Raw genomic sequence first — 13,895 nt, forward strand, 5'->3', positions numbered from 1 at the left:
AATAAACAGAGATCCTGACAATGAGAAATTTAAAAAAAGATTCCCCAATAAGATCAATAGCCACTTCTCAGTGGAAACCATGGAAACCAGATAGGTGTGACATATTTAAAGCACTAAAATAGAAAACAACTGTTAAGAACTATGTATCAAATAAAGTTACCCTTCAATGAAGAAATTAAGATAATCCCAGATATATCAAACCTGGGGAGCCCACTGCTAATAGACATGGCCTACAGGAAAGTTAAATGGGGTTCTCTACCCTAAAATTTAAAAACTACAAATAATTATAAGAACTAATAAACTGTATTTTAAATAGCTCTTCCTTTTAAAGAGAGAATTAACAAACCTTTAGTCATTTTAATAAACGGTCTACTTCCTCCCTAACTCTTATATTGCATTGTTACTACAGTGAAACTGTCTTCCCTCCTCTGGCTGAATCTTATCAGCTTTAAATGGACTTGTTGGAAGTAAATCAAGTATTACAAATCCCTTACTTAGCAATTTCATCTAAATTAGAAGTAAAAAGTTTTCAGGTAAATCTGCATATGCTGCATATCCCACAATAGTAGGGCTGCACACAGATACTTCAAACAGATCTTAGTTGTGGTGAAATCAAACAATAAATGAATATAAATGAAAATAAATGAAAAGAAGTTGCCATCTATTTTAACAAATTTTCAGAGATTTCATAGACATTTTCCTGGGGTCAGCAGCTCTGGAGAACCCTGGTAAGGTACAACTCATCCTCCCATCTGCTATCAGGGGCTCTCAAGGAGCTGCCAAGTTCCCACAGCAGAAGCTGCCATCGGAGGCAATCGTGTGTATATGAATATAATAAGAAGCTCTTTAATGGCCACATACTTAAAGATTGCAATCACATTTGAAACACAAGCTTGTTTGACATTAATCTATTAACAAAGATGACCAGTAAGATAAAGTTCAGTATATCTGAATGGAAATACATAGGGAATCTCTAGTCTCTGATATAATAATAATGAAAATATTCTATTCTACTAAGGCAATCTATAAATGGAATGTGAAAATATATAATAAAATGATTTAAATAATTTCTTCATGCTTTAATTATAATTAAAAATTAATTTGTACTAAGTATAAAGATGTAATGAATACCTTCAGAAGTAATCATTACTACTTTCTTTGTGTTTTGTTTTGTTTTTCGAGACAGGGTTTCTCTGTGTAGCCCTGGCTGTCCTGGACCTCACTCTGTAGACCAGGCTAGCCTCCAACTCAGAAATCCGCCTGCCTCTGCCTCCCAAGTGCTGGGATTAAAGGTTGCACCACCACTGGCTGGCTCATTACTACTTTCTTAAAAAAGAGATCACTGAGGAAATATAAAGCCTCCTAGAAATATACGTATGATTGCAGAAGCTGAAATAAAAATTTGTAAATGCATTTACTGGGGGGAAATGGCATGTGCTGTGATGTACATGTAGCAGTCAGAGGACAACCTGCCTCAGTCAGTTCTCCATCCATTCTGGATTCCAGGGATTAAAATATGTCATCAAGCTTGGTGGCAAGGGCCTTGGACTGATGAAGTATCCTACCATCCAGGAATTTAAAAAAATACACTGAAGAAATAGCTGCTACAACAGCAGTAGTGAGAAATTAACGAAGGACTCAAAAGATAAAGCCAAAGTTCTGAACAACGTTGAGCAATGCTGAAAACCAGATGGAAGTGTAGCTCAGAAGGTAGATTGCCAACATACATGAGACTGAGTTAGAGGACACCACCACATAGTCAGCACAGTGGCACACACTCTTCAGAGGTAAAGATGGGGATTCAAATTATGCACAGTTACATAGTTAGTACGGGCTCATGTAGCTCTGTTTCCCAGAAACCCATGCCCTCTCCCTCAAAAAGATGTTAAATACAAGAAAGAAATTCAGACTTGAAGTATCAGGTGGTTCAATATTAGTTTAGTGAGAATTCAAGGTCAAAGAAATATAAGGAAAGATGTAATTTTAAAAGAAATACTGGAGAAGTTCTGATTGAGGAAAGTCCTGAATTTTCAAACTGAAAAAAAATCTATTCAATACCCAGAAAAAAAATGTGTGAAAAGATCCATGCTAACATACATCCAAGTGAAATTTCAAACTGCTGTGGCAAAGTAAATCTTAACAGCTTTCAAACAAACAAACAAACAAACAAAAAACTGGATGTGGTATATTCCTGTAATCCCAACGTTGTAGTCTGAATGAGAATAGCCTCCATGGGCTCATATACTCGAATGCCAGATCCTCATGTCCTCAATTAGTGGAACTGTTTGGGAAGGATTAGGAGGTGTGCCTTTGATGGAGGAGGTGTATTGTCACTGAGGGTTTCAAACTTGGAGGTTTTCAAAGCACACGCCAGGCTCAGCCTCACTTTCTCTGATAGCTGACTATTGAGTAGCATTAGCTTCCAGCTAATGCACCAGCACAATGCCTGCCTGCATGCCACTACGATCATCCTGTCATGATGATCATGGACTAACACTTTGTAACTTAAGCAAACCCCCAATTAAATGTTTTATAAGTTGCCTTGATCATGGTGTCTCTTTACCTCTAAAATAGTAACTAAGTCAGCCAATATGTGAGAGGTAGAAGCAGAAGGATGGGGCATTTAAAGTCATCCTCAGCTATGTAGAGAGTTTGAGGGCAATCTGAGCTAACGGAGATCTTATCTCAGAGAGAGAGAGAGAGAGAGAGAGAGAGAGAGAGAGAGAGAGACAGACAGACAGACAGACAAAAACAAAAAGCAATGGAGATCTGTGTGAGATAGGCTGGTAGGTAAAAACACTATTCAGGCAAGCATAACTACCTGGGTTCTGAGTTCAGTCCCTGGAACCCATTCAAAGAAGGATTCAGTGTCATGTATGCATAATCCCAGCACTTGTTCTGTGAGATGGGCGATGGAGACAGAACTGACTAGAAACTCAGAGGCTAGGCAATCGAGTAAACAGTGTGGCAGAAATAAAAACAGGGACTCTGCCTCAATAAGGCAGAAGGCAATAACTGATTGCCAAATTGTTCTTTGACCCCTAAATGTGCAACTACCATACACTCCCCTGCCCCAAAATGGAGTAACATTAGACTACATCCAAATTTTCATTATGAAGACTGGAGGCCAGAGGACATTTTCAGCCCTTTGAAACTGTTACTGTGCTGATCATTACTCATGTATGATACAAGACGGAATGCAAGAATTATAATGTTTAGCACCTAACACACATGGTCATATAATTACTTAAGTGGAACTTCAGCAAAAAAAAGAATACTATCTAAAAGTAAGAGGAAGACATAAGATTTAAAAAATGTTGCTTCTACGTAGAACCTAAAAAGAACATGAAATAAAGATGACAAGGAACCAGGGAATCCTGGATAGTGTTTTTAAAAACAATCTTTCCCAGATGGCAAGAGCCTAGAGCAATATAGTATGTGTGGTTCCTAAGACACCAGGTTCAATACTTTGTTGTATATAAGAAATGTTTACACAAACACAATTCTGATGTTTTCATTTTATTGAACTTCCTAGATGTAGTTGGTTATATACTCACCTCTACAAATCACCTACCCTGTCTCTTGACAGTGCTCTCCATTGAAGCCCAGGCTGGCCTTGAACATGTGGTTCTTTTTTTTTTTTTTTTTTTTTATTACAGAGGGTTTCTCTGTATAGCCCTGGCTGTCCTGGAACTCACTCTGTAGACCAGGCTGGCCTCGAACACAGAAATCTGCCTGCCTCTGCCTCCCAAGTGCTGGGATTAAAGGCGTGCGCCACCGCCTGGTTCATGTGGTTCTTTTGTATCAGCCCAGTGGTGGGGGCCAGGTATGAATCATCAAAGCTGGGCGGCTTCTATTTTTGCTTATCTAGTTCTAGTAAGAAGTCCTCATTTTCTTACCAGGCTATTTTCTTTCCAGGCTTCTGGGAACTTGGGTCTCTGCTTTTCTCTTGACACAAGAACCTGCATATCCTCAAATGTGGGATGGTTTCCAACTTCTGTCTGAAAAGCCATCTGGTAATCTGGTACAGATTCACCTGTTTATTTATAGAAAAGAATGATAGAATTTCTAGTTATCTCAGAGGACAGAATACCAGAGCTATTTCTAACATCAAATCATATAAACTAGATAGCATATTAGATATTATAGGATAGAAATCATATTTATTAAAACCTTTCAAGAATGTATGCAAATTTCAGACATTATTATTGATTTGATATATCATGAATATTTAGAAGTCTCAAATTTTATTGATAAATAAAATAGTTTCAATGCTATACAGATATTTTTACTTATTGAGGAGCAAACTCAAGGCCTTGCTAAGTACATACTAAGTACTTACTTAGTACTAAGTATGAACATGCTAAGTACACACTTTAACACAGAGCCCTGGGAGCTTTTGTTTTATTTGTTTTTTTTTGTTTTTTCAAGACAACATTTCTCTATGTAGCCCTGGCTGTCCTAGAACTCACTCTGTAGACCCAGCTAGCCACAAATTCACATAGATCTGCCTGCCTTCCAATTGCTGGGATTAAAGGTGGGTGCCACCACTGCCTGGCCTGGTGTCTTTTTAAGTAAGTTTTCTACCAGGGAGCTCTATCTTAGGCTACTCATGAGTTTGACTGCTATTTAATTTAGGAGGGAAATATTATAAAACTTAGTACTTAAAATTATGCCTGAACGCTAATCTCATATTCAAAAATAGTCAAAAATCCCAGAATTTAGTGCAATAATATGCAACCAAATTTAAGAGGAAAGACTGAATAATCACTATGCCTTATCAGGTTGTTGGCTCTCTTCTAGTTCAGCCAGAATGTATCAGATACCACAAGTTTTCTGTTTTGTTTTGCTTTTGGAGATAGGATCTAGTGTATTCCAGGCTGGCCTCATATTCTTTATGCAGCCAAGGATGGCTCTGAACTAGATCCTCCTGCTGTTATTTCCTAAGGGCTTGTGTTACAGAGCTACGCCACCACACCAGGTTTATACAGGGCTGGTGAATATACTAAACTCAGGACTTTGTGAATGCTATATGGCACTATAACAAATGAGCTAACTTAGGAATCTAGTTAGTCCGATATACAAAATTTTTATGACAATGACCATGTCATTGTTTAATTTTCCTCTTAACAAGCAATATTAAAGTCTAGAATGTTAAAGTATCACTATCAGTGTCTGACAACTGTGTATGTCACCAACAGCCACAATTAGCTGCTTTCAATAAAATTCTGCTGATTTTACAGAATGTGATAAAGTGTATTAATAAACAAAGAGAGCCATACAGAAGACTTTTTAAGACTAATACATAAAAGTCCAAAGGCCTAGAGCCCTGGTCCTCAACCTTTCTAATGCTGTGGTCCTTTAACACAGTTCCTCATGCTGTGGTGACCACAACCAAAAAAAGTTATTTTCATTGCTACTTCATAACTGTAATTGTGCTACTGTTATGAATAGAAAATAGAATGTAAATATTTTTGGAGATACAAGTTTACTGAAGGGGTTGCAACCCCCAGGTTGAGAACCACTGGCCTAGAAGACTCTTAGCAAAGAGCACCAGAGAATTACAGTCTTCCTGGGTCCTCACCCCCACTCACTCTAATGTACTAAAATAACATGACAGATTAGAAGCGATGGCAGTTAGGGCATTCTGGTTCTAATCTAGGCTTCATCTCTTCCTTGGGAAAGTGTGTTTCAATCTTCCTGTCAGTAAACTAGTAATGTCTGCTTTCCTTATCTCACTGCTCAGCACTAAAAGGTATACTGACCCAAATGGGAAAAAAAAAAAAAAAAAAAAACATGAAACATAACAACCTTTCGTTTCTATTTGAAAATTCAAAATTCAAAACAACTCTTGCCTTCTATCAGTATTTTTTAACAATTTTAACAATTTACAAAAATTAATTGTATATTTTTATAATTTACTCAGCAGAGCCCACGTTATTAGACTACTGCATTGCATTTAAAAACAGGTGATATTTCTGCATCTTTTTAAGATTAAGGCGAATCAATATCAACATTCAACTCTAAGACAAAACTAAAAGATTTAAAGATGTTGGCTTATAGCACTTTGTTCCTTGAAACCTATCTCATATTACACAGTCAGTTCCAATTCAAATCACCTGTAGTTGTACTTGACCAGCCCAGCTGGTCTGCCTCTGACATTATGTTATATATACTTCTCGGTTATTTATTAGCTTTTTTTCTCCACAAAATGTTAGGTTAGCAGAACTAAAAATTAATAATTCTATTTTTTTAGTAAGATCATTCAAATTCTAACTTCAAAACTTACTATAAGAAATTAGTGCATGATTTTGTGTAAATGCAAGTTTTGACACTAACAACTAGCAAAGAGAGGCTGGGAGATGGCTCAGTCTGAAAATTGCTTGCCATGCAAACATGATGCCCTGAGTTAGCCTGCTAGCATCTATCTATAAAGCCCACCATTGTGATATGTACTAGCACTGGGGGGGCAGAGATGGGCAGATTCCTGGGGCGCCAAAGTCAGCCAGCTGAGCTGAACCAGCACGCCCCAAGACACAAAAAGAGACCTTGTTTCAAAAAATGAGGATGGTTTTTGAGGAATGATACCCAAGGTTGACCTCTGGCCTCCACATGTACAGGCATGTACACAAATAAGTACGTGTGCATGCATGCACGGACACACTCACTCACCAAAAAAAAAAATCCATTAAATATTCATAGTTCTAAATCTAGTTTTTCAATAGACACTTATTTGGAGCTAACTTTATTAATGCAGTTCACACATAAAGATATTAATCTTCTATGATGATGGGAGATACAACCCTTAACAGATTTTCTTAAAGCTTTATAGTCACTGGATTGCTAAAGGGAAGTCTTTAATCTCGTTTCCTTTTTTTTTTTTTGTTTTTTGGTTTTTTTTTGGTTTTTCAATACAGGGTTTCTCTGTGCAGTTCTGGCTGTCCTGGAACAACTCACTCTAGACTGGGCTGGCCTCAAACTCAGAAATCCGCCTGCCTCTGCCTCCCAAGTGCTGGGATTAAAGGCGTGCACCACCACTGCCCGGCTCTCGTTTACTTTCAAGCTGTTGAGAAGAGATTAAATATTTGACCCTGTCATTTAACATTCCTTTCCTCTTACCTCCTCTGGATTGGTGAAGTGTGTCTACTTTAGAGTCATTTTTGGTTCCCATCTCAAATGACATTATTTTATTTCTTTTCTTTCTTCCTTCATTTAAATACTGTAGGATGCCGGGCGGTGGTGGCGCCCACCACAAATTTTATATTTTATAATTATTATACAACACTTTAGGTTTTAAAAATTATTTTTAGATTTTATTTTATATGTTTGAGGGTTTTGCTTGCTTGTATGTACATGTACTCTGTGTCTGTGTGTGTTTGTGTGTGTGTGTGTGTGTGTGTGTGTGTGTGCGCGCGTGTGTATACCTGGTGCCTGCAGAGGACAGAAGAGAGCATTAATAACCCAGATGGTGGCTCACAACTGTCTGAAACTCAAGTTTCAGGTGATTTGATACCCTGTTCTGGCTTCCATAGGCAAGGTGGGAGACAGGAGCTTGAAAAGATGATAGAACAGAGGATGCAACAGCTCACAGGTCAGACTGAGCAACAAAGAGAAAATAATGAGGCAAGACTTGGAGAATAACCTTGTAAAATTACTCAATCAAAATAAAATGGACAGCAAACTATCAGAGTTACAATATAAGGAAAAATTCAAAATGTTAAGGCAGAACCTTGAACAGAGACTACAGGAAAGCAAGGAACAGAAAGAGCGACAAAGGAGAGATATGAAGCGTGGACACAGACCTTAAGGGAGGAATTTAAATTTTCAGTTAAGGAAAATACTCAGGTAGAGACAGAAGAAACTGGAGAAAATCAATCAAGAGTTATTGGAAAACAAAGTTTAGTCTATCCGGTTAATATACAACAAAAACCTCCAGATGTTGTTTATCTACAGGTCTATGAGGAATTTGAATGGCACCCCGTGGATGTGTTAGATCTGAGAAAATTTAAGGAAAGTGTCACTAATTTTGGAATACACTCACCATTTGTAAAACAAATCCTGACTTCTTGGGCTATTAAAAATAGAATAATCCCCCAAGACTGGAAAGATATGGCAAGAGCAATACTAGAACCTGCTGCAAATTTACGATGGGCACAAACATACATGAAGTCAAAACAGTCATTCATATACATACAAAAAATGCATAACTTTTAAAAGGTTTTGAAAAGTACCCTGCATTCGTTGCTTGTGTTTTCTTAACACTTTTCTCATATCTCTTTCTTTCTTTTCTTTTCTTTTTTTTTTTTTTTTTTTTTTTTTTTTTTTTTTTTTTTTTTGGTTTTTCAAGACAGGGTTTCTCTGTATAGTCCTGGCTATCCTGGAACTCACTCAGTAGACCAGGCTGGCCTCAAACTCAGAAATCCGCCTGCCTCTGCCTCCCATGGGATTAAAAGTGTGCGCCACCACTGTCCAGCTCTCATATTCTTTTTCATATAGTTTCTGTCTTCTTTACTTAACAGAAGCGCCTCTTAATTTAATAATAATAATAATAATAATAATAATAATAATAATTGTTATTATTATTATTAAATCCAGGTGTATGCATGCCTTTAATCCTAGCATTTGGGAGACAGAGGTAGGTCAATCTGTGAGCTTGAGGCCAGCCTGATCTACAGAGTAAGCTCCAGATCTGCCAGGGCTACATAGAGAAACCTTGTCTCAAAAAACAAGTCAAAATACTCATAAAATTTTAAAAATCATTGGGATGGTTTGAATAAGAATGGCCTCCATAAACTCATATATCTAAATGCTTTGTCACCAGGGAGTTGAACTCTTTGATAGGATTAGAAGGGCCAAGAGGTGTGCCTTGTTGGAGGTGTCACTGGGAATGACATCTGGGGTTTTAAAAGCCCACCCCACATGAATCAAGATGTAGCTCTCAGCTACTTCTCCAGCACTAGACCTGTAATGTCTGCTACCATGCTCCCTGCCATGATGATAATGAACTTATTAAGCTTCTAAAACTATAAGTGAGTGCTCAATTAAATGTTTTCTTTTAAAGAATTGCCTTGGCCACATTATCTCTTCATAGCAACAGAACAGTGAGCAAGACATCCTAAAACTTAAATTCTTCAGTTATCAATATTCCTTCTCAAATATCTCCATAATTAAAACATCCTCCCAACTTAAACATTTCTTTTACATTCCTGGCTGCTACTCTCACTGTTCTCAGACCTCTAGATAACTTCTTTAGAATCAGACTTCATCTCTGAATTTACTCTTAATGTGCTCTTCTTAGAATTCCATTTCTATGGCAAGATTATAGGTATTGTGATGGTTAATTAATCTTGATCATCAACTTGAATGGATTAAGTACTTTAGACAGTCAAACATTCTGGGGTGTCTATGAGGACATCTTCCAATGTGTTTAGATCATGAGAGCCTGATGATTCATAATATGTGACATTATTGGAAGGTGGCAAAGTGTGTGATGTGGGACCAGCAGGAGGAAGTAGGTTGTGTGTGTGGGGGGTTACACCTGGGATTATATATATTGTCTGGACTATTTCTGTTTCCTGTCTCCCATGAATAGCTCCTTTGCCACAGTTTCTGATATGATGTGCTGTACAAACACACAGGTCTAAGCAATTATAGATCAAAATCTCTAAAATTTCAATCAAAATTTCTTCCTTTGTTTTTCTCAGGTATCTGTATAGTGATAGTAAAATTCTCTTATTTTTTTATTGTTGGAGAATGATACTTAAAACAAAAAAAATCTATTACTTTAATTGTTTTTGAGTGTACAGTTCTGTGACATTAAATACAATTCCCATTGTGCATTTATTACCATTATCCATCTCTAGAACGCTTTTAACTAAGCTGAGACTCTATTCATTAAAAAAAAAATACCTCTGAATTTTAACCTTTTATAATCCTTTCTATTTTATTTATTAGCTTTTAAAATTAGTATACAAAGTAATGGGCTGCTGCTGCTTCTTTTTACATAGGTATTGGAGACCTGAACATGTTGGCAGAACAATATTTTGGCATATGCATGTATATATGCATGCATGCATGTATGTTCTAAAATATTGTTCTGCAAACAAGACTTTTTTTTTTTAAAGACTTTATTTATTTTATGTGTATGAGTACACTGCAGCTACCTTCAGACACGCCAGAAAAGGGCATCAGAACTCATTACAGATGGTTGTGAGCCATCATGTGGTTGCTGGGAATTGAACTCAGGACCTCAGGAAGTCAGTGCTCTTAACCACTGAGCCATCTCTCCAGCCCTGCAAACAAGACTTAATTGCCTCCCTACTTACAAAACTGAGGGCTTTTTGATCCCTTTTTTGGGGATTAAACCCAAGGCTTTTGCACTTAAGCAGGTACTCTACCACCAAGCCATACCCCAACCACTAATACTGCTGTTTATTATTTTTTAGAACAAAAACAATAGTCATCTTTTTAATTGTAGTACTTTAAAACAAAACAAAACAAGAAAGCAAGCAAGCAAACATGTTTATGAAAAGATGACTCAACTCAGTAAAGTGCTTACTATACAAATATGAGACCCAGGGTTCAGATCTGCAATACCCATGGAAAAAGCTGGGCCTACTAGTATGTGCCAATAGTACCAGTGCCAGGGAGGCAGAAACAAATGCATTCCTGGAGTTCGATGGCCAGCCAGGTTGCCTAACTGAATCCATAAGCTGCAGGTTCAGGTGAAAGACCTTGTCTCAAAAGACAAAGAGCAATCAAGGAAGACACCTGGTGAAAACCTCTGGCCTTCACGTATGTATGTATATGTATGAGCATGCACACGCACATCTCTGTGTGAGTGGAGTGCATGCCAGTGAAAGCTGCATTCAGAAGGAAGAAGCATGGGGAGTGCACAAGTTAGGAACTGGCTTGGGCTACACGGAGAGCACTAGTAGGTCAGGGCTATCCAGTGAGACTCTGTATTAAGCAACAAATAAATCATTATAAAATAAAATAAAGGCAAGCTGCTGATTATATTATGCTAATAAAGGAGTAACTCAGACATTCTTCAAAAACTAAAATTATATGTTACAACGTTTAAAAAAAAAATCACTGAACAAAAAAAGATGTGCCAAATCCCAGTTGACAATTAACTGCTATTTTCAGAAAAATGTCTTAATTCTCTAGAATATTAACTTCTAATCTATTAAATATATACTTTAAAAGCATATTAATCTTTTTGTTTTTAATTATATGGATATGTGTGTGTGTGTGTGTGTGTGTGTGTGTGTGTGTGTAGCTATGTGCATGTGAGTGCAGGAGGCCAGTAGGAGTGAGGACTGAGGACTTATTACCAGAATGAAACAACCCAATGAAAACCTGAAGCTATTTACTTACTTACTTTCTTACTTACTTATATGTACATATATGAGTGATCACCCAGAAGAGGACATCGGATCCCATTACAGATGGTTGTGAGCCACCATGTGGTTGCTGGAAACTGAACTCATGACCTCTAGAAGAACAGTCAGTGCTCTTAACTGCTGAGCTATCTCTCTAGCTTCCTGGAGTAATTTTTTAACAAAAAACTTTCTGATCTACTTCGTTCTGTTAATAATATTTCTATTTTGAATATTCCATATTCAGATGGCAATCAACTGAAGGTTTAAAGGAAAAAAAGATTATTGTATCCAACTGAGTTGTTGAATGTAAGTGAGAAAGAAGGTACACGTGTATTGCTTCAAAACACTGATAAATCTAACAGCAGTTCTCACCTGGGAAGAGGTCTGTACACCTCATAAACACCTCCCAGTATATCAGTCCAAGCGCATACATGTCCACTTGCTTCAGAGCTGATTCACAGTCCCTCAGGTTCACAGCTCCTTCTAGCACTTCTGGTGCCATATAGCGAATTGTGCCAACCTGGTCAATTAAAAGTGGTATTTTAAAGAAAGAGAAAGCAACATATCTGGAAGGACAAACATTAGACCACAGGTCATATATAAAATGTACTCCTATAAATGATACTATTTGACCCTAAGCAGGTCACTGAGCCATTGTATACTGTACTTTAGCAATCTCTCCCTTCTTAATAAATAAACAGTATTAACAGCTTTAGCAAAACCTATTCATTGATGAGAAAGAAGAAAGCAATTGTTCTATGCCAACTTTTATAACTCTGTGAGGCTGCAGGCTGCTCTCTAGTGAACTGCCAAACTCAAACCATCAAACAAAGTGAGAAAATTGCAAAGCAATATGTACATCATTTAACATTTTAAAAAACTGCAATATGTATGTATATGTACATCCATGTATATGAAAGCAGAGAAAGGGTCAGAAAGGGTATGTTATATTGTAATCAGAGTAGAATGTCCTATCTCAAACATGGTAGGTAACCTTATTATTCTTGATTCAGAAGTCAGTTCCTGGCTGAGTCTGGTAGCACTTGTCTAAAATCTTAGCCCTAAGAGGAAAATAATAAATTCAAGGCCAAATTGGGCTACATAAAAAGAATCTGTCTCAAAACAAACAAACAAACAAACAAAAAACCCCAAAACACAAACAAAAAATCCCAACAAAACAAAAAGTAGACAATCTAATGAAATTCCCTTTTAAAATAAATAACAAAAAATCAATTCCAAGATACTTCTCCATAATGTCTGTTCAAATGAGATGAAATTTTAAAATGAACTGATAACCTTACAGTGGGTCTTTATAGCGTGTATTGGTATTTCCTAGTTTTCTAACTCAAAACAGTCTGTAAGTGACAGTGCATAAAGACAAATGTTGTGAGTGTCATGGTTTCAGGGTATGCCATTGTGATGCTTATAGACTTACCTCACTTATGGCGGCATTATCTTCTTCCCCTGGGCGCACCAGCCTATTTCCAGTCAGCCTCATGGACAAACCAAAGTCACTGATAACACAGGTGCCGTCATTCTTTACCAGGACGTTTCTGCTGTTTAAATCTCGATGGGAAATTGCAGGTTTATAATGATCTGTTTGGATAATTTCAAATAATTATTAATGTGTAAGTAGAGCTAGTGAAGATTAAATCTCACATCAAGACTCAAGCCAAACCAAACCTCGCAATTTCAAATTATCATTATTTTCTAATAATTCCTCATATATATATATAAATATATATAAGAAGTATATATAAGAACATAAGAAGTAAGCACGAAGCATTCAATTGAATCTAATAGTAAATACAGTTCTAATTCTAGTACAAACTTGTTTTTATGTTCATTTCTTTCTTTTTCTGTTTTGTGTTTATTGTTGTGGTTGGTTGGTTAGTAGGTTGGTTGGCTAGTTTTTTCAGACAGGGTTTCACATAAATCAGGCTGGTCTCTACACAGCTGAACTCCTGATTGTCCTGCCTCTATCTCAAAAGTGGTTTAGTTACAGATGGTGCTACCATGCTTGGCTTTTTCTTCATTTCTAAGACATATAAGGAGGCAATACCAAAAAAAAAAAAATTGTTATAAATAAAACACACAGTTAGCCAGCTTATTTAGAAAAAGTATCAACTGAGAAACTATGACTCAAATTTCTTTTTTTTTTTTTTTTTTTTTTAATATTATTATATGTACACTGTAGCTGTCTTCAGACACACACCAGAAGAGGGCATCAGATCCCATTACAGATGGTTGTGAGCCACCATGTGGTTGCTGGGAATTGAACTCAGGACCTCTGGAAGAGCAGTCAGTGCTTTTAACCACTGAGCTGTCTCTCCAGCTCAGCTCAAATTTCTTAAACCAGCATAATTATATTCTAAATACATTCTTTTTTTTTTTTTTTTTTTTTCCCTGAGACAGGGTTTCTCTGTGTAGCCCTGGCTGTTCTGGGCTAAATACATTCTAAATACTTATCCTTATACCCACAAATAAGTGTAGCTATCACTCATCAAAGAT

The 13,895-nt window shown here is 36.9% G+C and overlaps 1 protein-coding gene across 2 annotated transcripts in view; it reads right to left on the bottom strand.

Annotated features, from left to right (window-relative positions):
* Bmpr2 (bone morphogenetic protein receptor type 2) overlaps positions 1-13,895 on the bottom strand; it is a 100,543-nt gene that overhangs the window by 10,455 nt on the left and 76,193 nt on the right. For both annotated transcript variants that reach the window (XM_034498977.2, XM_034498978.2), the window contains exons 8-10: positions 12,820-12,980; positions 11,757-11,904; positions 3,900-4,036 (exon numbers count right to left, since the gene is read on the bottom strand). In XM_034498977.2, coding sequence (XP_034354868.1) covers positions 3,900-4,036; positions 11,757-11,904; positions 12,820-12,980 — 446 coding nt within the window. The remainder of the gene's footprint in view (positions 1-3,899; positions 4,037-11,756; positions 11,905-12,819; positions 12,981-13,895) is intronic.

This window comes from Arvicanthis niloticus, chromosome 3 (genome assembly GCF_011762505.2).
Source record: "Arvicanthis niloticus isolate mArvNil1 chromosome 3, mArvNil1.pat.X, whole genome shotgun sequence".
NCBI classification, from domain to species: domain Eukaryota; kingdom Metazoa; phylum Chordata; class Mammalia; order Rodentia; family Muridae; genus Arvicanthis; species Arvicanthis niloticus.